The sequence below is a fragment of the Trichechus manatus genome, unplaced genomic scaffold, assembly GCF_000243295.1.
Source record: "Trichechus manatus latirostris isolate Lorelei unplaced genomic scaffold, TriManLat1.0 scaffold00288, whole genome shotgun sequence".
In the NCBI taxonomy this organism is placed as follows: domain Eukaryota; kingdom Metazoa; phylum Chordata; class Mammalia; order Sirenia; family Trichechidae; genus Trichechus; species Trichechus manatus.
This window is the reverse complement of record NW_004444224.1, coordinates 1,329,759-1,355,761: the sequence shown is the minus strand read 5'-3', so window position 1 is coordinate 1,355,761 and position 26,003 is coordinate 1,329,759. Positions and strand designations below refer to the sequence as shown.

The window sequence follows — 26,003 nt, the reverse complement described above, 5'->3', positions numbered from 1 at the left end:
GGTGGTTATTGGCCCAGTTAGAACTAACCTTAGGTGACCTGACTTGCAGGCAATGCCCTTTACATTAGACCACGATGGGGTGGGAGAGAAAACCTCTATTTTCCCAAAGAACAGCAGTGGCCATTGTGCTTTGGCGGCAGGGGCTGACACAGGCTGCCTGGAGCCACACCGTTGGGCCTTTCCTTTTTTGCTAGCCCTTCTACCTGCGCCTCTAGGTAGGAACAGAAACATGGAGCTATACAAACCCAGAGAGAAGAAGTAAGGAGGGCAAGAAAGGTGGGGATGGAGCAGAGGCAGAGACAATTGAGGAAACTAATTCTGGGTGCTTTTTTTCTCTTTATTTTCTAAATTCCATATAATGTAGTTTTAGTAATAAAAAGGATTGTAAAAAGAATCTGGAGAAAGATTAAAGATGGCAGAACCAAGGAGAGACAAGAAGAGATTTTTAGAATCTTTTTTGAAAAGAAAGATTGGAAAGAAAACAGGAGCAGACAGCAAGGGAGAGATGGAGAGAAAATCCAATACCATCCTGGTGGTCAAATGGGGAAACTAAGGCAGCAGCAGGAATTTGGACAGCAGCAGGAATCTGGAATGGCTCCAAGCCCAAACTTTCCACCACAAAGTGACTGTCATCTGAGGAAAAGTGGGGAGAGGAGAGGAAAGGGACATTTCTATCCCTTTCCGGGACACTTGTCATGACCACCCAAGGCATTCCCATGCCCTCTCCTAGCCTATCACACTGAGAAGACCTCCCCATGGACGGAGAAATCTCTCACCCACACCCCTAGAAGTTCCTTGAGAGCTCTGGAAGCCTGGCCTTGGTGGCAAGATCACAGGGAGTGGAGGGACTGGAGGAGGGAGAGCAGGAGAGATTGCCCAGCGAGGCCTGGCAGCTGAGAGCAGGACTGGTGAGCTGGGCCCACGTCAGGACTGGGGCAGAGAAGTGGGGAGAGGGGGCAGGAGGAGGGCCATGGGGTGATAGAGCTTCCCAGCTCTTCCTTTGCTCCCGCTCTCCCTCCCTCTCTCTCTTTCATGATCTTGAAATAACCTTCAAGTCTGGGCTGGAAGCCGCAGGAGGCCAGTCACTTAGGAAACAAAACTGTTTCTTGGAGACCTTGAAACCCCATCTGCAGCTGAGCGGCCTCCCCACCCCTCCCTTGTGCACAAACCCATTCTCCCAGGGATGCTCACGTACACCCACACCCGGCTCCTCACGAGCTCCCCTGCTGGCCCACACACATGCTCATGCACGCATGCACGCACTCATGTACACACTCATACACACACTCACACACTTACACCTGTATACTAACGCATGCTGGTATACAAATAACTGGTTTTTAATAAATGGATCACACATCCAAATGAGTGCTACTCTCTCCTCTTTTGAGGACCTCTGCCTTTGGAATTACCATTTGGTCCGTTCACACGGTCTCATATCCACACACAGGATCCCACACAATCATGTCCCCCTCAGTCATTAACTACCCCATTGCCACTGAGTGGATTCCAAGTCATAGTGACCATAGAGGACAGAGTAGAACTGCCCTATACAGTTTCCAAGAAGTGCCTAGTGGATTCGAACTTTGACCTTTTGGTTAGCAGCTGAACTCTTAACCACTACGCCACCAAGATTTCCAGTCATTAAGTAGCGCACATAAATGCACACATGCAACTATGCATTCCTGTCTTTCTCTACTCTCTCGGTATCTCTGTCTCTGTTTCTCTCTCTCTCACACACACATACACACACCCCTACTCCCCAGATCTTCCCATTACCAACCAAATATTTGATTTAGGACCACCTCATCCTGCCCTTTGCTGATTCCCTTTCTGATCTGTGACTTTCCCTCCAACCCACTCCCCAGCCCACTCCCCCTGGCCTTCCTACCTCCTACTTTCAAGTCTTTCTTACTCCAAGGGCCTTGATCCAAACTGGTACCACTGGCTGTGTTCAAAGGAAGCAGTAGCCCAAGCCACGCACCCCAGAGTGAAGGACCAGGTGTCTACACTCACTTATGCCCTGGAGTCTGAGGTTCTCAGTGAAGGAGAAGAAGGTTAGACTCCCAGAGCCTCAACTCTCCCCGGGCAGGGAAGGTGGTCATGGGTGAAGAATGGGCTCTGTGTCCTGGTCACTTGTTCATCTGTCCAGGCCCCAAAGTGTGAGCAGCAGTGCCCTTGGAGCTGTGCTCTAGCCCAAGTGCGGGGCGTGGCAGGGAGCCCTAGCCAGGCTGTATGGGCAGAGGAAGGGCACAGTCCTTTCTGGTATTGAGCCTGGCGACAGGGACTAGAGCCAGGGCCTTGGAAGGACTGGGCAGGACTGGGAGGTGCGAGCAGGGTTGTGGGTAGGGGAATAAAAACTATTAGAACCCAGTCCTGAAGTCTACAGGCCTTCAGGTACTGGGGCTGAAGTTTCCTCTTCTATCTCACCTTCTGTCCCAGGGGTGGCTGGGCAGAAGATAACTCAGGAATCTAACCCAGGAACCTAAGGAACAGATGCTACCTAAATCCCATGTCATTGTCTCACCCAAGGCTGCCCTTTAGCCACCTCAGTGAAGGGCGCCCAGCCATCTTTGGGCCACTTTTCTAGCAATTTCTCTAGGTAGTCTCTCCTGGTGTCTAATCACAAGCTGTCTTGCTGCATCTTCAGCTACTTCCCTCTCACTCTCTCCTCAACCCATTGCTTGAACTGGTGCCTGTTTTCCCATCATGGTTTCCTCCCACTTCATATTCTCTCCCAGGCCCAAATCCAGGGTCAGTTGAGGGAGCCATGGAGAGAAGGTGTCTGTCCCATCCCACCCACACTTCTTGCCTATAACCCAGGAGGAGGAAGGAGGGCAGAAGCCAGATGTGACCTGCCAGATCCCTGTAATTGAAAACCCCAACAGCAGGCCCTGAGGGGGCCAGTCATTTGGGGAATTCAAACTTGAGTCCTGTGTCCTGGAAGTGGATTCGCTGGAGGAGAGGTGGACAGTCTCTCTGGGGCCAGAGAGGGACCCTGGCCTCACCCCGGTCCCCATCCCCTGTCTGCCTTCCCGCCTCTCGTCCTTTAGGCTCAGGGCTGTCATACCTGCCCGCACTCACTGGCTTCCATTCACTCCATTTCTGCGCCCAGAGAAATGGGGACACTCCAGAGAATCCTCTGACTGCTCCCAGAAGACGGGGGCAGAATTTTTTCTTCTCTCTCTGCCCCATGGTTTCCTCCTTTCTGTCTTTGCCCGTCTCTGTTTTTGGCTCTTTTGTCGAGTGAGCAACAGCAACATCCTTAGCCCAGCTGGCCCTGTCCAAGGTCATTTCCTCTACTCCTATTTCTAGCTGGGACCAAAAGACACCCCGAGGTGGGCCCCCCTCTCTGCTCTCCAGGCACTTCTTCTGGCCTCTCCTGTGCTTACTTGCAGGGAAGCCCCTTTTCTATCTAACCTCGCACCAGCACCCTGCAAAGTTACCTTCCAGTCCCCCTGGAAGGAGGAAGCATCGCCCTCCTTCCCGGACCACATATCTGATATTTGTTACCATGTGGACCTCCGCATACCTCTTAGAAGACCCGTAGGAGGAGGATTTTCCTCTCTTTTGGCCTCTCCTCAGCCCACCCACCGACCCAGGCTTAGATTCAGCCCAGAACTTCCCAACAGTGATGAAGGGAGTGCCAAGTCCACTCTGTAAACAAGGAGTAAACAACACCCAGAGATGTCACCACGGATGTCCCCCGGGGCAGGTCCCCTCTGTCCTCAGCCTGTCCCTTCCCCAGCTACCTGCCTGGCCCCAGGGGTCTTGATTCTCCTCTCAAACCTTGGAGAGGCTCTACTGGGAGGGCTTGGGGGTACCCTCTCTCCTTCATCTGCAGACTTCATGCTGCCTCTTGACCCACCTTTGGCTCCCACTAGGGCCCCCTCCGAGATGCCTCATGTGCAAGGGCAGGCCCTCGGTTCAGCTGCTTACTTCCGGCCTTCAGTGTCCCTGCAGCCCCTAGAGTAGAGGGAGCAGCCTGTTTCTTCCCCTGGGAGGTCAGACGGAGATTCAGGAGTCCTAGTTCTGTCTTATGAGCTCGAATTGTTTCATCTCACAGAACCTCAGTTTCCCCAACTGGAAAGCTAGAGGAAGGGTTGGGCCACATGGCCTCTCTCATCCTGGGATTCCCAGCTGAGAGTGCTCCCTCTCCGCCTGTTCGCCTGTTTGGAAGGGGCACTTTCCCTCTCTCTCCTGCCCCCACCCCTGGCTTCCTCTGGCATGGCTGCCACAAGCTAGGGAGAGATTTTGAGGAGCCAAGGTGGTGGGGGTGGGGGAGTGGGGGGGGGAAGTGGGGGGGGTGCATACAGCAGGACAAAAGGGACCGTCATCAGGCCAGTTGCTAAAGGGCTGGGAGGGAGGAGTCCTCAGGGATCTTGTTTCAACAAACGTTTCTTTCCCGAGGAGGGAAAGGCGGGGGAGAGGGGGAGAGGGACCTATTTAAAGCTACCCGTTGCTTCCTCTGTCTCTGTCTGGCGGGCCGTTTGGGCTTGGGAGCCTCCCGGGGACTACTCCAGCCTTGGTCCCCTCAGCCACTCTGCCCCAAGATGGGCCGTGGGGTGAGTATCCCAGAGAGCAGGGGCCACTCCGTGGGGTGGAATAGGGCTCTCAGGAGGTGAGATAGGCTGGAGAGGAAGGATGAGGTGGGACTGGGGTGTGGGGAGGGGAAGAGAGAAACTGAGCGGGAGAATTTGAAGTTAGAAGTACACTCTCCAAACTATAAGTGTGCACAGATCCCAGGGCGCTCACATGCGCTCTCCTCTTCACCACCCACCCCCCACATCAGCCACAGACACCACACAAGCCCCCTCCATCTCTCCCCACACCCCATCCCTGCATCACCATCTCCTAACCACCCATGTCAAGGCATCACCTTGTCTCACTCTCCGCCTGCCAGCCGAAGGCATGCCCGGTGCTTTCCGTCCTCCCCACCTTTCCTACCCCCTGAAAATACCCATTCCTCAGGGAGTCCCAGCCGTAGAGGATGGGGGTTCAATGAGGTGGGAGGAGAGCACTGGTGCATCCCTCCTCTGGAGTCACCAAGCAGTTCCGGACAGGAGCTCCAGGGGCCCTGAGCACCAGGGACAGCTGGGAGGTGTGTGGGGAGGAAGACGAGTGTGCCCCCAGCCCCCACCCCAACGTCCCTCCGGGTGTCCCGGGTGGCATTTTCCTCAGGCTCTGGGCCATGGACTTTGAGGACTTTCCCAGAGGCTGGTGAGAACGGCTTGTGTCTCCCCCAGCCCACCCCTGCCCATGGCATCCTGCAGCCCTGGGTATACCAAGGGGAAGATTAACAGCTATGGCAAGGGGAGGGAAGGCGGACAGGGACAGGGCTTGGAATTCTTGGAAATGAAATTCCCATATGGAGAGAAGTGACCCAATCCCTTTATATACTTGGCCTCTCTGCTTTCCTTTTGTGGGATGTTGACAGAAGAGGGCAAGGAGGGAAAGGACATAGCAAGCAATGGGGCGGGGGGGGGCTCTGAGGAAAGGGGGTGCCTATGGGGAGCTGTGGGGGAGTCTTTGGGCCCTCGAGGGGTCAGGCAAGGACATGTTATTGCACTGAGTTTAGCAGCTGGGAAAACTCTAGCCGGGACATGAGGGTTCCTGAGCTTGGATGGGAACTATAAATAGAAACAGAGTATGTGTGTGCGTGTGTGTGTCCACCACCCATGTGTTTTCTATAGGCTGGAGTTTATACAGATACTCATGGGTTAGCACCTGCGTTTGTGTCTCAGTGGGCAAATTTGCAAATGTACAAGAAGGGTGTAGCTAAGCCTTCAAGCTTGCATGAGCCTGGACATTCCCGCATGGGGCTGTGGGGGTCTATGAGCTGCCCGTAGGAGCTGGATGTGAGGTGTGGGGTCAGGGAGGAAGAGGTCACAACCATGGGAAAACAGGCTGTCAGGGACCTTCAGCCATACCTGGGCAGCTCTTGCCCCCACCCAGGGAAAAGAGGTCCTCAGCTGAGGGGCAGTGTCTCTGAGGGAGGCGCCAGGGCTGGCTGGGTCAGGCCAGCCCTCCACTCCCCTACCCCAACTAGAAAGAGAAGCAGGGGAGGTAGCCCTCTACTGCCTCCAACCTAAGACAAGGTGGACCCAGCTCAGGAGGTCCCACTCAGGCAAGCAACTTGACCTTGCGGTCTCCAGGGGACCCTAACTGCCTAGGATCTGTCCTTTCCCCGCCTGGCACCCGTGAAATCCTTTCACCCTACTCCAGTAGCTGTTGGTGAGATGGGGAGAAGATCTGGTTCTCTTGAGCTGGGAGGTTCAGTGAAGTGGGTGTCCTTAGAGCCTGGAGCTTGGAGTCCAACCTACCAGGAGACCCTTGGGGAGGGAAAGCAACCCACATCCCCCTTGTAGTGTTCATTTCACCTCCTATCCATTCTTTCCTGCCGCTTCACTCCACAGCAAGGCCTAACTGTCACCCTGTCACCCTGTGGCCATGAAGGGCAGCGTGGGAGTGGGGGGAAGGGACAGCTCTGGCGGGAAGGAGCCCAGCCTCTCCAGCTGCCACGGAAAGCCTGAGGTGGGGGAGGGCTGGCTGCTTTCCAAATGGCCCCCACTCTGTCCCAGCCTCTGGCTTTCTCAAAAAGAACTCTCTGTTCTCTGCCAGCATTCAAGACCCAGAGAGGGGGGCTGGTGGGTCAGGGGAGGGAGGAGCAGAAGGAGGAGGGGGGGGTCCTTGCTTCCTCTCTTTCTTTCTTGCCTGGGCAGCCACTGGCCCCAAATCTCCACAGGCTCCTGGCTGTAGAGCCTGAGCTCCTTGCCAGGACAGGAGGAGGGGGCAGGGGCAGTCTGTCCCAAGCTCTGAGCCTGCTGGAGAACAGGGTGGGAGCCCAGGAAAGGGGGAGCTGCAGTGAGCTGCTTAGCTCAGCCACAATCCAGCATGCCAAATGCACACGAGCCATCAAGTTTTTAAGGAACACGCATTTGACTCTAATTTTCACAAATCTTATTTCACATCTGAATGTATAGAATGTGTAGAAACTCCCCTGGGCTCTGCTCCTTTGCCCCTAGTCACAGCCCCCACCCTCAATGCATGGGCCCAGGCCCTGCTCCTTTCCCTGAAACTCCTCAAGGGCCAGATGGAGCTTGTCTGGCCTGATCTCTTGCCTCTGGCCCCTTCTTTGCTTTTCATCCTTTTCTCAGCCCTGAATCCCTAAAGAGAGAATTTGTGAATCCAACGCATTTCAGTCCATTCAATGAAACGAACCCTCTTCAGTCACCTGGAACTATTGACAAACCCTTCCCCGTTTTTTCTCTTGGGCTCCTTCAAAGATGATCACTAGTCTTCAAGAGGTCAAGATTACCCTGGATTCATAGTGCCCCTGAGAACGAATGCAAGGTTTACTGGCCGCCTTTGCTAAGAAGGGACTTTCCAAGCAGCACTGCCTCCAAAAGCTCACGTTCTTTGAGGTCATTAGTAAATATGGGGACAATAGTGTCCACCTGTCACCACACCCCCCCCCCGTCCTTGTTCCTGATTCACTGGCCAGACTTCTACCTCTCAAGGTGCTCGATTGTGATCTCATATGATCAGGCAGCTGCCACACTCCTGCCACTTCCCCAACCCTTGGATGGATAAAAAATGCATTATCCTGCCCAAAAGGGCAAAACCCTTCAGTGGTAGACCCTACCCAGGTATCCACTATTTATGAAAAAACAAAAAATACATCATAGTATGGGAAAGTTTATTCCTGGAAGCCTAGCCCTGTCCTCAGGGCCCAGTGGAGACAGAGGCAGTGAGCAGACACTGAGCAGCCGCTCTGTGACAAGGATGCTGTATCCTGGGGGAAGTGGGGAGGACGCGGGACTGAGAAGTCATCTTTCTGAGACACCTGTCATGGCCATCCCAGGCATTCCGAGGCGCCTCCTATCCTATCACCCCAAGACAACCTCCCATTGAAAGGAAAAATTCCCCACCCTCACCCTCAGGCTTTCCAGGGGTGACAAGACCACAGACCCTGAAGAGGAAGGGGAAAACGGAGGCCCCATGTGCCTACAAAAGTCCCTAGGTGGTACAAACAGTTTGACTCGGCTACTAATGGAAAGGTTGGCAATTCCAACCCATCCAATAGTGCTGCACAAGAAAGGCCTGGAAACCTGTTCCCATGAAGATTACAGCCAAGAAAACCCTTTGGAGCGGTTCTATTCTGTCACACATGGTGTTGCCATGAGTTGAAGTTGACTCAACTGCAACAGGTCATGAGGCTACAATTAAAATATTCCTCAAAAGAAGACCTAGAAACCGTGGAAAACACAAACGAGACAGCTTCCAGGCTTAACCACACTAGAAAGAGGAGTATGGCATTGAAACAAACTTAGGGAGAGCCTGTGGACCGTCATCCTCCGTGCAATGCGGAAAGTGGGGAAGTCTATTCGAAATGTCGCCCCTGTTGTAGTGAAGGAGTCCTGGTGGCACAGTGGTTAAGAGCTCGGCTGCTAACCAAAAGGTTGGCAGTTCAAATCCACCAGCTGCTCCTTGGAAACCCTTTGAGGGCAGTTCTACTCTGTCCTATAGGCTCTCTTTATGAGTCAGGAGGCCCTCTGGTGGTCCTACCCCAGTTTCTCCCCCAATCTGATCTCGCCAGAAGACCCGAGAAAGCCTAGACCAAGGCTTTCGTTTTAGATTTATTCTCAGCCAATTTCTTACAGTACTTTTGAAGAATGAGGCCCAGTTCCCTTCTTACACAATTGTGCTTTGGGGCCACAAGTCCTGTGACTTGCTCCTTGCCCCACAGTGGCCAGGCCTGCCCAGCAGGATTGAGTTCTCGTCTCCAGGACATGCTCTTGCCCTCCAAGTACTGACTTCTCACAGACCGTTGGCCCTGCTCGGTCCATTTCTGCCACTCCACAACCGGACCCTTCCCTGCCCTAACCCCTGGCCCCCCAAAGACTCTTACTCCCCAGATGCCTGTCTCTATTCCTCTCTAAGGGAAGTAGCCATGGGGCTGGGGCAGACATTCCTACATGATGTTTCCACTCCCTCCCCGAATTCTCCTAAATCACCTAGGATGGTGGTTTCCAAAGCTTTTACATATTTCGTTTTGTATTTAGCAGCAGGGCCCTTTCAACACACCAAATCTTAGCAGAAGCCCAAGTACTAAACAGCTAAGAGTCTCAGTCCTAAGTCCCGAGCCCCTCAGCCTTACCTACCCCTCTGCAGGGAGCTCTGAAGTTCAAACGCAGAGCACATGGTTCTGCAAATAGTTTGCACACTGACAGCCTGGGGCCCTCACTGCCTTTGAATCCACCGACCCACTCCCAATGCTCCTGGCTGTCAGACGGGAATAGCAGCTTCAGCCACACTGCCTTGGTCCTTCCTGACTCTGGGCTCCCTTCTCTCCCACCCCAGGCCGGCCGTGAGTACTCGCCTGCTGCCACCACCGCAGAGAATGGGGGCGGCAAGAAGAAACAGAAAGAGAAGGAGCTGGATGAGCTGAAGAAGGAGGTGGCCATGGTGAGGTGCAGAGTTGCCCAGCAGGGGCCTCCTGGCGGAAGAGCCGCCCCCAGTCCACCCAGACTGACAGAAGCTCTGTGCCCACCCTCCCATGCTCCTCACCTTCCTCCTTGCCCCTCACTGCCCTTTCATGCATCCTAGACACACACACCTAGCCTCTTTGCCCAAAGTAACTCTACCTCCCGCCCCCAGGATGACCACAAGCTGTCCCTGGATGAGCTGGGCCGCAAGTACCAAGTGGACCTGTCCAAGGTGAGTTGAGGGGCTTCAAGCAAGGGAGATGCTCTCTAGCCATAGGGCACCAAAGAGCCGAGAGAGCCATGCAGTGTCAGGGTAGAAGGAGCCTTAAAAAGTAATCAACCCCCTTTACAGATGAGAACACTGAGGCTCAGACACAAGTGACTTGCCCAAGGTCGCATGGCTTGTTGGTGGCAGATCCCCTGCTTTCTAGTCTATAGCTCTCTCCTTGTGCACACTGGAGCCCACGACTCCTTAGACACTCAGGTCCCAAAGCGCCTCAGGACAGTGACAAGCAACCTCTCATTGAACTAACAGACATGAAACAGTCAGTCTATTACATTATTATGGCAATTTATGGGCTCCCTGCTATGTACCTGGCAAACTGTGATAAACATATCACATACATTTTTCTAATCCTTACAACCACCTGTCAGATAGGTATTTTAGACCTATTTTTTAAAGCAAGGAGACTCCAAGGAAGAATAACTTCCCAAGGTCTCATAAATAGCAAGTGGCAGAACCAGATTCCAAAGCCCATCCTCTTGGGGGGAAAAAATCATTCATCAAATATTTAGTGGGTGCTAACTTCCTCCTGGAAACCCCGGTTTAGTGCTATGGCTGCTAACGAAGGTCGGCAGTTCAAATCCACCAGGTGCTCCTTGGAAACTCTATGAGGCAGTTCTACTCTGTCCTATAGGGTTGCTATGAGTCAGAATCGACTCGATGGCAACTGGTTTGGCTTTTTTTTTTTTAAAAAAAAAAAAAAAAACTTCCTCCTGGAGTCCCTGGGTGGTGCAAATGGTTAATACACTCGGCTGCTATTCAAAAGGTTGGAGGTTCAAGTCCGTCCAGAGGTGCCTCAGAAGAAAGTCCTGGTGATCTACTTCTGAAAAATCAGCCACTGAAAACCCTTTGGAGGACAGTTCTACTCTGACACACATAGGGTAGTCATGAGTTGGCACTGACTCTACAGCAACTGGCTGGGTTATTTTTTAACCTCATGCTACTGGCCTTCCCTGACTGCGCTTTCTAAAATTCCATGCCCCTAATTCTTTAAATTACTTTGTTTCCCTTAATAACGCTTTTCCCTGGATCCCCAAAGCTGACAACAGGGCCTGGAAGGTAGTAGGTGCTCGATACACATCTGTTAAATAAATGAATGAATGGATATAAAGATAAATAAGAAGTGGTTCCTGCCTTCAAGGAGCTCAGAGTCCAGTGGCAGAAAGAAATGTAAACAGAATTCCAGTGGAATGTGGTGAGGGCAGCTCTGGAATCATACGTGGGCTACAACAGGACTGCAGAGAGGAGCACCAGAACCAGCCTGGGGCTGGGGGAACAGGGCGGGGTGAGGCTTTCTGTAGGAAGTGACAGGTAATTGTCAAGACCATGTGACACTGATGATCAGTAATGTAGGACCCTCCTGAATTCTTGGTGAAAGGGGGACTATGAAGGGCGCGAGATGAGGGAGGAACCAACTGAGATCTTTCCAGGGAGCCTTATCCAGGCTGTCTTGAGAGGGGATGTAGTGGCCCTCACCAAACTGTGTCTCAATCCAACGATAATCAGAGGTGGAGCCATAGTCCAAAGCCTCCTCAGCCTTCAAGGCCCCCAAGACCCATCACAAATGCCACCTTCTCTATATGACCTCTCCTGAAGGTGTCCTACTCCTTCTAACCAAGTGGCATCTTTACTCTCCCCCTGGACATTCTTCTCCCACCAAGGAGCCTATGGGCATTGGGGAGGGCTGGGTTGATTCCGGTGATGCGCTCCCACACCTCTCCTTGCCTCCCTCAGGGCCTCACCAACCAGCGGGCCCAAGACGTCCTGGCTCGAGATGGACCCAATGCCCTCACTCCACCTCCTACAACCCCTGAGTGGGTCAAGTTCTGTCGCCAGCTTTTTGGGGGCTTCTCCATCTTGCTGTGGATCGGGGCCATCCTCTGCTTCCTGGCCTTCGGCATCCAGGCTGCTATGGAGGATGAGCCATCCAATGACAATGTGAGCCTCACATCTGACACTGGACCAGCCCATCACCCTGCCCTCCAGCCCTCAATCCCCAACACAGTGTATGTGGGGGGCATAAAGTGGCTGGGGGAAAAGCCCCCTTGTCACAGCTCCACAGCCCCTACACTTGAGGCTGAAAGGGGAGAGGCTCTATACATCTTTATAAAGTGCTCACACACACACACACATACAATCATTAATGAATGAGATGGCCCCTCCCTACTCCCCTCCCACTTAAGTGGGCTTGTCTGCATCCTTGGGTCTGCACCCCTTAGAGAAGTCCTACCCCTGGGATCTCCCTATAAGACTTTCCTCTCCCCTTCCTATCTTAGGAAGCTGAGGGTTGGAAGATTGAGGGGAGATTGGAGGGAAGGATTTTGCTCTACCATTCTCACCCCCTAGTCACACACAATAGTCTGGGCTCTCATCTAAGATGACAATGAATGTTCATCCCAAACAGCAGCTGCCCCTCCTGGTTGGGAGAAGGACAGGCCCCTCAAACTCTTTCTCCTCACCAGCTCTATCTGGGTGTAGTGTTGGCAGCTGTGGTCATCGTCACTGGCTGCTTCTCCTACTACCAGGAGGCCAAGAGCTCCAAGATCATGGATTCCTTCAAGAACATGGTGCCTCAGGTAGATGGCAATGCTGGCGCATAGGGTTTCCCAGAGAATCCAGCTCATGCCCTCTCAACTCGTGTGCTCTGAAGTGGAGGCCTGAGTAAGAAAAGACTTCCTGCTCTCCACACCAGGACCTAGTTCTGTTGCTAAAGGGGCATAGTTTCTCCTCTCCCTTGGTTGGGGTTGGAGGTGAGGTGGGAGAACAGCAGGAGAGGAAGGCAGGGGTGGAGAGGAGCACTTAATGAGATCTCCATGGCCTCCCCCCAGCAAGCCCTCGTGGTGCGGGAGGGAGAGAAGATACAGATCAATGCAGAGGAGGTGGTGGTGGGAGACCTGGTGGAAGTGAAGGGTGGAGACCGCGTCCCTGCTGACCTTCGTATCATCTCTTCTCATGGATGTAAGGTGAGGAGGCCATGCAGATCTACTGGTCTGGTCTAAGAAGCTGAGCTGAGAGGGGCCCCATTAGAGGCTTAAAGGTTGGGAGACCCAGGTCCAAATGTAAACACCTCTCCCTTATCCCCCGGCTGAAACTTCCCTCAGCATATGGTCCTTATGTATTGTCTTCTTGTACCTACATGTTATGAGTGTTCTGTGCCTGGGACATTTCTTTGATATCCACTTTATAGCAATCATATATTGAGTACGCATTATGTGTTAGATGGGTTATATATATGCACATGTGCTGTCTAATTTAACTCTGCAAGAATGGCGTGATCATGCAGGGTTGTTGCATGTGTCCACACAGTCTGTGCCCTGGACAACTCCAGGAGGTGCCATTTTCATAGAATACAATAATAGTGGCGCCCCCTGTAGTTGTGCATTGCAGCAATTCTTAATCCATCCCTCATTTTACAGATGAGTAAATGGAGGCTCTGTTGGTTAAGTAACTAGCCCAAGGTCACACATGAAGTCAGTAAGAGCCAGCATTTCAAACCAGGGCAGGGGAAATATCTGAGTAATGCTATAAATACGTGATGAGGGCAAGTGTAATTTTGTCCCTCGTGTCATGGGGATTGAAAGTGTGATTGGAGTCAAGAGACAGCTGTGTGTGCACGAGTGTATCTGCCAGTCTGGTGACGACAGGTCCCCTTGCTCTTCAGGTGGATAACTCATCCCTCACAGGCGAGTCAGAGCCCCAGACCCGCTCCCCTGAGTTCACCCATGAGAACCCCCTGGAGACCCGCAATATCTGTTTCTTCTCTACCAACTGTGTTGAAGGTGAGAAGCTAGACTGCTAGCAGAGCACCCCATCCTGGCACCAACTAAGGGGAGAGTCTGGATCCTAAATCTCCAGTCAAGGGTGGGGGCTGAGGTGGTACTTATATGGCAACATCCTGGCTACAGATGATGGAATTGAGAGATCAAGGACCCCTGAATATTACAGAAACAGCCCCCTGCCCCCCACACACAGAAATGGTGCCTCCACTGGCTAGGGACAGAACAACTCTGTGGAAAAGTTATCTTCCCACAGGAAGATCCCCACTTCTGTCCATCCCATGACTGAGTAGATTCTGAAGCTTTCAGATTTTGGGCAAACACCTCCCCGCCCCCACACACCCCTACACAGACAGAGAGAAAAAGAGAGAGAGAGATGTCCCAAGCCAACCTTGACTCCAAGGAGTCTCTGGGTTTGACTCATGCCCTCCATTTTCATGGTTCTTGGACTGGTTGCTTCCTTCTCTGACCTTCACTTTGACCAGAGCCCAGGGCTGGTGGAGGGTCAGGAGGGCTTTCAGTCCAGGTGGACCCTTGGACCCTCCTTCAGACTGCATCTAGGTTTATGTTGCACCAGAGGAAACAGTCCCCCATGTATGGGCTACCCGGTTTGCCCCAGCCCTGTCCCGTGTTCTAGAGATGAACAAAGGCTGACGAGAGCTCCTGGTGCTGCCATCACTTATGACGAGGGTCCAAGCATAACTGAACCCCATGACCTCTGTGGTCTTCCAGTGAGTGGAGTCAGGGCAGGATCTGAGAAGGAGCAGGAAGTCACAGGTGGTGGGAGCAAGAGGTCTAACTAGACCATGGGGTGAAGGAGGTCTACTGCCCCAGCTGCACACCATTCCCTTCCCTTTACTCATTTCTCTTCTGTGTATCATGTTTCTCTGAGCTTTTTTCCTTCTTCAGCAAGTTGGAAAATCACTACACATCAAATTTCCTACATTTTTAATGTACTGAGATTCTGAAATTTACTCCAACTGCTTGGTAAAATATCCCCATTGCTTACTCTGAAATTGCCTTTGAAAGAAGAAAGGCAGTGAATGGAACCAACATTTGCTGAGTGCCTACCATGTGCCAGGCACTGATCTGTGTGTATTAAAGCACTATCTCATTTAATTATTAGTCAAACAAGGATTCAAACCCAAGTTCAGCTGACTTCAATCTCTATGCTCTTTCCCTATATCACATTACCCTCCCCAAAGATCCCTGGAATGTCTACTTAAGTATCAGTAATTGCTTAGCTTCTTTAGATTCATGCTTAATGTTGAGAAAGAAAATCTTAGGACTATGTAGAAAATCCATAATGAGTGCTATATTTTGTGTTCATAGTATACTTTTGGATCATAACAAGCATGAGCTTGATGACACTGAAATGGCACAGGCAATATTTTTACTTCTCTTATTGAATCTCCTCAGTTTGCACTTTAAGATTATTTGCAAAGCTTCTCCCCAGGCCCAAGTATAAGAGAAAAATAACTGTGTTGTTGTATTGAAACGGGGATTGGCAATCTATGCAGGGATGGTAAGCCCAAGTGAGGCGCATTCTACTGAAACTGACCTCCGGGATCTGAGTCCTTGGCTCATTTATTCTGCAATGGTTTTCCTTGCTTGGGAAGTAGGACAAGATCTCAGTTCCCTGAAGCCCCAGGGTACTCAGCTTGGTGTCCCCTCCTGTGTTGCAGGCACTGCCAGGGGCATCGTGATTGCCACAGGTGACCGGACAGTGATGGGCCGCATAGCCACTCTGGCCTCAGGCCTAGAGGTTGGGCGGACCCCCATAGCCATGGAGATCGAACATTTCATCCAGCTGATCACAGGGGTGGCTGTGTTCCTGGGAGTCTCCTTCTTCGTGCTCTCCCTCATCCTGGGCTACAGCTGGCTGGAAGCAGTCATCTTCCTCATCGGCATCATTGTGGCCAATGTGCCTGAGGGGCTGCTGGCCACTGTCACTGTAAGTGGGATAGGCCCAGGTGCCTACAGGGGACGGTCTGGCTACCCTGTCCTCAAAAGCAATCGAAGCACAGTTGCTTCTTGTTTCTTAGCAAGTTTTTTATTTCTACCCCCTAAATTCATATATAAGATGTACTCACAGATTATTTCACATGTGGCTCAGCCTTTGAGTCTGGCAAATCTCAGGTTGGGCTATACTTTGGACTCAGTTTCTCTCCTGGAGCTTATGGCCTTCATAACCCAAACCCACTGCCTCTGAGTCAGTCAATTCTGACTCATAGCAACCACATAGGGTTTCCGAGGCTGTAAATCTCTATGGAAGCAGACTGCTACATCTTTCTCCCAAGTGGCTTCTTGGTGGCCCTTTTTTACCTCCCACATACTCATCTCCCTCCAGTAGGGTAGTCATCCTGGCCAACTCCCCCATAGAGCTTCTCTCAAAGATCACCAATGACTAATTAGCAAATCCAGTGACCTTTTTGCAGCCCCATCCTTAACTCTGCTGCTGAAATCAATACTGTCGTCCACTCTCCTAGAATTCTCTTCTTTGTCAGTAACTGTGACATGTCACTATCCTGGTTCTCCTCTCCTCTGTTCCCTGTAGTGTTTCCTCCTTCTCCCCAACACTGATGCTCAGGCCTCAGCTCTCTGCTCTTCTCCTTACGCCCCCTAGAGTGAGCCCAGACCTTCCCACAGCCTCCAGTGCCTTTGCTGTGTGGAGGACTCCCACATCCCTATGCCCAGCTCTACCCGGGTCCTCTCTGTAGTGCTAGACAAATATCTTCAACTCTCTACTGGAAATTTTTACCTTACAATATACCCATGATCTCAACTCAACATGTCTAAGATTGAACACACTCATAATTTACACCTAGGTCCCACCCACTAATGTTTGTGGAGTAGGATCGAGGGCAGAGAGATAGAGCCCATGGTCTGGACAAGGTCATGGGCAACTTAGCTCCAGCCTTAACCCTGTCTTATTCTCTCTCTACCAGGTGTGTCTGACCCTGACAGCCAAGCGCATGGCGCGCAAGAACTGCCTGGTGAAGAACCTTGAGGCGGTGGAGACGCTGGGCTCCACCTCTACCATCTGCTCTGACAAGACGGGCACCCTCACCCAGAACCGCATGACCGTCGCTCACATGTGGTTTGACAACCAGATCCATGAGGCAGACACCACAGAAGACCAGTCTGGTGATTGGGCGCTCCAGAAAGGAGTGCAGGGGATTGGAGGGTGTTCAATTTTAGACGTATTAAATTGAGATCATGGGTATATCCCAAACCCAAGCTCATTGCTATCGAGTCAATTCTGACTCTTAGTGACCCTATAGGACAAAATAGAACTGCCCCACAGGGTGTCCAAGGCTGTAAATCTTTATGGAAGAGGACTGCCAGATCTTTCTCCCATGGAGTGGCTGATGGGTTTGAACCACTGACCTTTCAGTTAGCAGCCAAGCCCTTAGCCACTGTGCCACCAGGGCTCCCACGGGTATATAGTAAGGTGAAAATGTCCAGTAGAGAGTTGAGAATATTTTACTAGCACTCTAGCGAGGACCAGGGTAGAGCTGGGCATAGGGGGTAAGAGCACTGGGATGGCAGGGTGGGTGGAGGTGAAATAAAGTCTCTGAAGAGGAGCCAGGCTCTGGTTCTCCCTCACTTCCTCACAGGGGCCACTTTTGACAAACGATCCCCCACGTGGACAGCCCTGGCTCGGATTGCTGGTCTCTGCAACCGTGCTGTCTTCAAGGCCGGGCAGGAGAACATCTCTGTGTCTAAGGTACGGGCCAGAACACAGAACAGCTGCAGCTATAGGGTGTATCCAAAGTCTGTCTGGCTTCCCCTGTTGTACACTGTGGCTGCTTTGGGAGCTTCAGGACCCTGCTGACCTGATCCTGCACTCTCACCCTGCCCTACCGTGACACTGGATTCTCTTCTGGCAGCGGGACACAGCCGGTGATGCCTCCGAGTCAGCTCTGCTCAAGTGCATTGAGCTGTCCTGTGGCTCAGTGAGGAAGATGAGGGACAGGAACCCCAAGGTGGCAGAGATTCCTTTCAACTCTACCAACAAGTACCAGGTCTGGATGGGGTACCAGGACTGGAGAAGAGGGAGGGACAGAAATGAGGGTATGGGCAAACCAAGAGGGAATCACCAATAGTAGGAGTAGGGGCATCTGAGGATCATGTCTTCTCATGTTTGCCTCATCCCCTGGGGTAACCTGTGACTACATGTCTGATTGGCTCGTATCCCCTAACTCCTAAACCAACTTTCATTCCTTACTAAAACCTGACACCCTCTCAACTCTTCTTCCCGTAACTCCCCTTCCATCCCATTCAACTGAACCATACTTTTGTAATTTCTTTGTGATCTCCTTCAGCCATTAGGCATTTATGAAATGCTAAGAATGTGGTCTCAGCCATGTTCTGTATAAGCCAGAAAGGTAACAGGAGATCAGTGTAAGTATGCTGGGGAGGGAATGCCTATGAGGGAGCTTTCCAGTCCCTAGCCCAGTGCTTATTTCTTAACTGATCTTAATAAATATTTGTTGAATGAATGAAGATCCTAGGGGAAGATGACTTCCAAGTTACAACAGTTAGGACTATGAGATTCAGACACCCCTTCACACATGGAGATTCTCCTTGTGTTGACATCTTTGATGGATTGGGGATTATATTATTAAGGGAGGCTTTCTTACCAGCAGCCTCTGCTCTGTACCAGACCCTGTGATGGACAGTGGGGCTACCAAGACAAGTATGGGCCCTCTGTAACGACCTGTTCTCTTTCTAGCTGTCCATCCATGAGAGAGAAGACAGCCCCCAGAGCCACGTGCTGGTGATGAAGGGGGCCCCAGAGCGGATCCTGGACCGGTGCTCCACTATCCTGGTGCAGGGCAAGGAGATCCCACTGGACAAAGAGATGCAAGACGCCTTCCAAAATGCCTACATGGAGCTGGGAGGACTGGGGGAGCGTGTGCTGGGTGAGGGGACAGAAACAGGATCAAGGCTGAGGGAGGGATTCCGTGCCTCAGCAGCATCCCTGGGGTGAGGGACTCTGGGGGCATCCAGGCAGCCACCTCTCTGCTCTCACCCCCTCCCCTCTGCCTCCCACCAGGGTTCTGTCACCTGAATCTGCCCTCTGGAAAGTTTCCTCGGGGCTTCAAATTCGACACGGATGAGTTGAACTTTCCCACAGAGAAGCTCTGCTTTGTGGGGCTCATGTCTATGATTGACCCTCCCCGGGCTGCAGTGCCAGATGCTGTGGGCAAATGCCGGAGTGCAGGCATCAAGGTACGGGCCTTACTCCCTCCCCTCTCTTCTCCCCTCCCTCATGCCAAAGGCCAAGGGACTGCAGGGGTAGCTGCCCTGAGGAGACCCAGGACACTGTTGGCCTCCTTCCCACTAACTGAGACAAGAAGCTGTGTGTCTGCAAGGAAAAATGAACTCCTGCCTTGGAGGTCCCACCCTCATCTCTTGTGCTCACGGTGACCAGTTCCCATGCCTATCCTTTCCATCCCTGCCACAGCTAATTGTCCATCTGCATAGGAGCCCTTTCATTTTGATTTCAAGTACAATCTGACATGCCTGTCTTAGAGACACGTATGTCCTTATGCTCCCCAACTGCTGCCCACTCTCTCTAGACATTTGGGATGGGATTAGCAGGCTCTGGTCTGCCCCTACTCACTCGCCCCACAGCTCAGTAGACTGACTTCAGTCCTCATCCCACTCAAGCAGGCCTCTCCTGGGTTCTCCTGCCCAACTGCAATTTCTTCTCACTGACAACTTCCTCTTGTGCGCTATGGTCATTCTTCATTCAGCAAATATTCACTGTGTACCAACCATGTGGCAGGCACTGATTAAGGTGCTGGAGCTCAACAAACAAACAAACAAGCAAAAATTCCTCCCACCTTGGAGCTTACTTTCCTGTTTCAAAGATACTGCTCTTCACTCTCCCCCTTAACCTATATGGGTCACCAATTCTGGTGGTGTCACTTGCTCTTCTGTTTTCAACATCTCACCTATTACCAAATCATTTTAACTCAACCTGTCTACTGAAGGCCAGGTACAGTCCTAGGGACTGGAGAAAGAGAGAGTAAGACACAGTGCCTGGCCTCCAGAGCTCATGGTCTCTCAGGGGAAGTAGATGCCTTTACAATTAATCACAGTACAATCATCATAGCTACAGCCATGGAGCACCTACTGTGGTAGGGAGATACTGTAACAATAAAAACAGCTAATGTTTTTGAGCTTTTATATGAGTCAGGCACTATTCTAAGCATCAAACCTATATGACCTCATTTAATCTTCACACCAATCCTATGACAGAAGCACTAGTATTTCTCTTTTTTACAGAGAGGGAAATCGAGGCACAAAGTAACATGCCCAAAATCACACAATAAGTGATAGAGCCAAGATCTGAACCAAGGTGGTCTGCTGTCTCTTAACCATCACACCAGAGGATTTGGTGTTTGTATGTATGGTTATGGGACTTCTGAACCCCATAACCGCTCTGTCTCTAAGGTAAAACAAGAGGAGACTCAGAGTGAGTAGGTAACTTTCCCGAAATAAAACTACCAGTAAGAGGTGCATTGGGAATATGAAACCTGGTCAGCTTTACTGGAAAGCTCCGTGCCCTTCCTGCTCCTGTCAGGCTGCCTCTCGCTGTGATTGGGACGACCACAGAGGCATGGGCAAAGCACCTCTGTGGGAGCTCAGAGCAGACAGCAATTAATTCTGCCCCAGGGAATTGGACAGTGTTTTACAGAGGGCATGATATTTGATCTGGGCCTTGAAGGTTGGAGAATACTTTGTAAGGCGGTGAGGGAGAGGAAGGCATGTCAAGATGAGGGAACAGTGCGTACTCTGGTGTGGCTGGACTGTACGGATGTGTATGTGTGTTGGTGGGGGAGAAGTGGCAGAGGAGCCCTGGGGATTGAGACTGGAATGTTGGGTCAGGGCCACTTGGAAGGACTTTGATTTAATGCCAAATTGGGCTTTATTCTACAGTACACAGAGCACCAGAGGTGTTCCAGGGCAGATTTAGTTTTTAGGAGGATACCTACATGGAGGAGGGACTGGATTTGGCGAAGAACTCAAGTCAGGGAGATAGGTTAAGAGGCCGTTGCAATAGTTCAAGCACGGAATGACCTGAACTGGGACAGCCACAAAGGGAGTAGAGAGGAGCAGTTGCATTTGAGAAATGTTTTGAGAACTTGGTGACCAAACTGGATACAGGAGGTGAGGAAGAGATAGGAGACAAAGTGGCAGAGTGAACAGAGAGGATAGAATCTAAGGCAGAGCGTAGAGGAGGAGGTTTGGTGGGGGTGGTGGGGAGGGAGATGGTGAGTTCAATGTTGATCTTAAGTTTGAAGCATCTGTAAGACACCCTGGGAAAGATATCCCAGGGAAATTTGGAATGTGGTTGAGAGGTCAAGAGAGAGAGAGTCAGGCCTGGGGAGTTGATCTCATTAGCACATGGGAGCAAGTTAAAGACTTACTGTATTTTACTGTATTTACCAGGAAGACAATACAGGGCAAGAGAAGGGAGGAGAATGAAACCCTAGGCCACATCAATGTTTGGGGGCAAGTGGAGAAAGAGGAACCAGTGAAGGAGGGGAGAGGGTGGTAGGATACAGCTAACATTTACTGAGTGTCTGCCTAATGCCATTAATCTTCATGACAAAGTGGAAAGGTTGGAATCATCTTCTTCATTGTCTGAGACTCAGAGCAAATTGACTTGTCTAAGGTCCTATGTCTGGGAAGCAGTAGGTCAGTGTTTAAACTTAGGTCCGACTCCAAAGCCGGTGCTTTTTCCAGTCTACTAAGCTGTCACCCTAAGAAGGTTGGAAAAGAACTGAAGAAGTGGGTGGAGAACCAAGAATAAAAGAGTCCATGTATGCCAAGGGATTGTAGAGTTTCAAGGAGAGGTGGTCAACAATGTTAAATGCCTTGGAGGGGTCAAGTAGGATAAGGGATGCAAAGAAGCTTTTTCGGGAGGCGCAAATGTGGCCTTTGGGGTCAGTTCCAGTGGAGCTGTGGGAGTGGAAGAGAGATCAGCAGGGTCTGAAGAGGCTTCCTTCTCAGTATCTGTCAGATTTGTCCCACAAACCCATACATGCAAATGTATGCTAGTATGCTAATCTATTCTGATCACCTGTGCTCAGAATAGCCTCTTAGCTGGCCTCTCGGATGCCAACAACCCCTCCCCTCTCGATCCCAACCCCGTCAGTTCTGCAACAATACCAATGAAAGTTATCATAGTTAAGGCAGGAAGCACCTTCTTCCAACATCTTGGAGGGATGTCAGAGGCAGATGAGCAAGGCGAGGGGTAGGCAGCGGTGGGCTATCTCCATCTTATCCCTACTCTGTCCAGGGAGACTACCAACAGCAAATATATTTTGGATGCTAAGGAAACCAACCATGCCCTAATTCTGGATCCCTGTGACTTTGAGCAAATCATAGACCCTCTCTAAGCCCTCGTTTCATCTGTAAAACAAGGGAGTTGTTAAGGGTCCTTCCAGCTCAGATGGCCTAGAATCCCATGAAATCCAAATTCCTAAACAGTCTTCAAGGCTTCTCTCCCAAGACACCTTCATTTACTTGTTACTCTGTTACAGATGCTTTCCATGTCAGTAAACTATCTCTGATCCCCTAAACAAAATTTGTCATTGCCTCTTCCCGCCACACACCCAAACACACACACACACACACACACACACACACACACAGTTCCATTATTTGGACTGGCATCTACCTGCCCCAGAAATCTAGTAGCAGTATGTCTTTTCCTTTTCCCACTAGGTGATCATGGTGACTGGGGATCATCCTATTACAGCCAAGGCCATTGCCAAAGGCGTGGGCATTATATCAGAGGGCAATGAGACGGTGGAGGACATTGCGGCCCGGCTCAACATTCCTGTGAGTCAAGTCAACCCCAGGTGAGGACTTTCTGGAGCTCCCTGTCCCCTGATCAATCTCTCTTCCCCACAGACTGCTTTGGGTACCACCTCTGGGACCTTTACAAGCCTTATCTCTTACTCCTCAGCAACTGGTTCCTCAGTCCTGAATTTGTTCCAGACTGTGCTAATGGTTAGCTGCGTAACCTTGAAGACATCACTTTACTTTCCTGAGCTTCTGATTTTGTTTGCTTACTTCTTCATCTAGATAATTAGGGTAACCTCTACATTGCAGCGTTGCTATAGAAGCAAGGTATGCATGAAGCAACTAGCACAGTGCCTAGCAAACTGTATTCATGACTGTGATGATGCCACATGGTGAGGATTTAGTGCCACTTCCTCAAAGAGAGAAATAGAAAAAACAGGTCACTGAGTATGGAGGGAAAGAAAGGGTTGAAGCAATGGGGAACCCGACTCAGCAGGGAGATGAAAGTGCTGGAGTGGTGAGGAGAGGCAGCAGGGCTGGCCCAGGCACCAGGGAGTCAGCCACCCCTGCCCCTTCCCTTCAGAGAAGCCAAGGCGTGCGTGGTGCACGGCTCTGACCTGAAGGACATGACTTCAGAGCAGCTCGACGAGATCCTCAAGAACCACACAGAGATTGTGTTCGCCCGGACCTCCCCTCAACAGAAGCTCATCATTGTGGAGGGATGTCAGAGGCAGGTGAGCAAGGCAGGTGGTAGGCAGGGGTGGACCACCAGAGACCAGAGTGGAGGGCAGGGACTTGGGAGGCAGAGGCAGGGCAAGGAATGAGCATGGGGCAAGGGGCTGGAGCATGGGGCCAAGCTGCTGCAAGGGCTTTATCCTCAAGCTCTGGCTGTATCTTATCCTCAGGGTGCCATCGTGGCAGTGACGGGTGATGGAGTGAACGACTCCCCTGCGCTGAAGAAGGCCGACATTGGCATTGCCATGGGCATTGCCGGCTCTGACGTCTCTAAGCAGGCGGCCGACATGATCCTGCTGGACGACAACTTTGCCTCCATCGTCACGGGTGTGGAGGAGGGTGAGGAGGCTACAAGGGCTGGGATGGCATCCAGGATGTCTGAAGCCCAACACTACTGCTTGCCTTGCCTTTTACCAAATTAAAGAGGCAAGGATTACAGGCATCCACAGCCTGCTTAAAAAAAAACAGTTGCCATCAAGTTGATTCCAATTCATGGCGACTCCATGAGTGTCAGAGTAGAACTGTGCTCTACAGGGTTTTCAATGGCTGATTTTTCTAAAGTAGATTGACAGGCCTTTCTTCCGAGGTGCCTCTAGGTGGACTTGAACTTCCACATTTTGGGTTAGCAGCTGAGTGCATCAACTCTTTGCACCACCCAAGGACTCCACAGCCTACCTTAGCTTCCCTCAAATACAAAATCTTCCTCTCTTAGGAAGATGGGCAGCCATGCTCCAGGGGCTAGGAGTGGGGAAAGGTCCCTGTAATCCCCCTGATGCCCTCAGAACCTCCCCACAGGCCGCCTCATCTTTGACAACCTGAAGAAATCCATTGCCTACACCCTGACCAGCAACATCCCTGAGATCACCCCCTTCCTGCTGTTCATCATCGCCAACATCCCCCTCCCTCTGGGCACCGTGACCATCCTGTGCATTGACCTGGGCACAGACATGGTGAGGGCACTGGCTGGGTTAGGGACTTCAGGGCAATCTCTCAGGTGCATGGGTGGGCATGGGCAGCAGATGGAAGGAGAGCTGGACTGGGGGCGGCTGACCAGGCTGAGTGGGCTCCTGTTCTGGTTAAAGAGAAGACAAGCACAAGGCCTGGATGAATTATGTTTTTCATCCTCTCCTCTTGCCATCTCCCACATCCCTTCAAATGCCCTCCCCTCCCCTTTCCATCCCGTCTCCACACAGGTCCCTGCCATCTCCTTGGCCTATGAGGCAGCGGAGAGTGACATCATGAAGCGGCAGCCCAGAAACTCCCAGACAGACAAGCTGGTGAACGAGAGGCTCATCAGCATGGCCTATGGACAGATCGGTGTGGCTGGGCCCTGGGCTCTGGGGGGAAGCCCCAAGAGGGCTCTTATCCCGGCCTTCAGAGGGATGAGCCCTGAGAAAAATTCCAGGATGGGGCCAGCTCCCCAGGGGTCAGGGAGTTCCATCTCTGGTCCTCTGGGACTGGCACCCTCCTGCTTCCTTCTCTGACCCAGGCCCTGCCTGTTGCCCACTACCCACAGGGATGATCCAGGCCCTGGGTGGCTTCTTCACCTACTTTGTGATCCTGGCCGAGAATGGTTTCCTACCATCACGGCTGCTGGGAATCCGCCTAGACTGGGATGACCGGTTGAGGAATGACCTGGAGGACAGCTATGGACAGGAGTGGGTGAGTGGGGCCATGTGCATGCAGGTACATGTTTATGGGGAGGAGGGTGCTAAGCGCCTGGCAGGAATGGGCAGGAGTGGCCAAATGGACTGGGTGCTATGGGTGGAATTAGTGCCCAGGGTTTAAACAACTGCTCTTGAGACATGCTCCCCTCTGGTCCTGCCCTTTCCTCTGACCCTCTCACCTTCTCTCTGCCTGCCATTCCCCAGACCTACGAGCAGCGGAAGGTGGTGGAGTTCACGTGCCACACGGCCTTCTTTGCCAGCATCGTGGTTGTACAGTGGGCTGACCTTATCATCTGCAAGACCCGCCGCAACTCAGTCTTCCAGCAGGGCATGAAGTGAGCGCCCCACCAAAGGCCCCAACACTCTTCCCAGCCTAGACACTGGGACATGCAATCATCTCCTACCTCTTCCTTCCCGTCGCTAACACACCCATAAATGTTTCTTCCCAGAAACAAGGTCCTACTATTTGGGATCGTAGAGGAGACATCCCTGGCTGCTTTTATGTCCTACACTCCAGGCATGGACATGGCCCTGAGAATGTACCCACTCAAGTGAGTAAGGGGAGGGATGCCCATATAAGAATCCCAGGGCATATGGAAAGCATGGGAGAGGAAACGTGGGTTTGAACAAGATAGTCAGATCTGCCTGGGTAAATGAAGCTACACTCAGTGATGGAAGAAGAGGGTCATCTGCACTGTGATAAATTTATCTTATTTAGGGAGGTATTAGAGACCATAACAGGTGATCAAAACTCACAAGACATGCAAATTTAGCAGACATACCCGTGTTTAACAGAGTGGAATCTTTGATGGTGATATGTCGTGTGGTTCTCCAAGGATAAGTATTGCTTGAAGCTTCAGTAACCATAAAAATGACCTGATCTACGCGTGGATAATTCTGCTGTACTTATGCAAATATGCTTAAATGTGTGTATACGTGAGTGGAAAATGACTTGGAAGAACACATAGGAAATTGCTAACAGGCGACGTATGCAGGGTGGGGTGCTGGGAGTGGGGGTGAAGTGGAAGTTTTGCTTTCCTCTGTAAATTTTTAAATAGAATTTTTTCACAGCAAACATGTACTAATGTTAAAAAGAAAGAAAGAAAGAAGAGAAAAACCTGCAGGTTGACAAAGTAACAGACCTTGAAGAGTTCCAATGTGGTGTCTGAACTGAGATGTGCTACCAGTATAGAATGCTCACTGGATTTCAAAGACATAGGATGAA

The 26,003-nt window shown here is 51.5% G+C and overlaps 1 protein-coding gene across 1 annotated transcript in view; it reads left to right on the top strand.

The window, feature by feature from the left end:
• The first annotated feature begins 4,474 nt into the window (after positions 1 to 4,474).
• Positions 4,475 to 26,003, top strand: part of LOC101355408 (sodium/potassium-transporting ATPase subunit alpha-2) — a 26,685-nt gene continuing 5,156 nt past the window's right edge. Inside the window, exons 1-20 of the mRNA XM_004390200.1 lie at positions 4,475 to 4,565; positions 9,364 to 9,468; positions 9,661 to 9,720; positions 11,506 to 11,709; positions 12,234 to 12,347; positions 12,600 to 12,734; positions 13,433 to 13,550; positions 15,233 to 15,501; positions 16,496 to 16,694; positions 17,168 to 17,277; positions 17,441 to 17,575; positions 18,286 to 18,475; positions 18,610 to 18,785; positions 22,296 to 22,432; positions 22,960 to 23,110; positions 23,282 to 23,450; positions 23,907 to 24,061; positions 24,305 to 24,428; positions 24,628 to 24,773; positions 24,983 to 25,113. Of these exons, the coding sequence (XP_004390257.1) occupies positions 4,554 to 4,565; positions 9,364 to 9,468; positions 9,661 to 9,720; positions 11,506 to 11,709; positions 12,234 to 12,347; positions 12,600 to 12,734; positions 13,433 to 13,550; positions 15,233 to 15,501; positions 16,496 to 16,694; positions 17,168 to 17,277; positions 17,441 to 17,575; positions 18,286 to 18,475; positions 18,610 to 18,785; positions 22,296 to 22,432; positions 22,960 to 23,110; positions 23,282 to 23,450; positions 23,907 to 24,061; positions 24,305 to 24,428; positions 24,628 to 24,773; positions 24,983 to 25,113 (2,840 nt within the window). The 5' untranslated portion in view covers positions 4,475 to 4,553. The remainder of the gene's footprint in view (positions 4,566 to 9,363; positions 9,469 to 9,660; positions 9,721 to 11,505; positions 11,710 to 12,233; positions 12,348 to 12,599; positions 12,735 to 13,432; positions 13,551 to 15,232; positions 15,502 to 16,495; positions 16,695 to 17,167; positions 17,278 to 17,440; positions 17,576 to 18,285; positions 18,476 to 18,609; positions 18,786 to 22,295; positions 22,433 to 22,959; positions 23,111 to 23,281; positions 23,451 to 23,906; positions 24,062 to 24,304; positions 24,429 to 24,627; positions 24,774 to 24,982; positions 25,114 to 26,003) is intronic.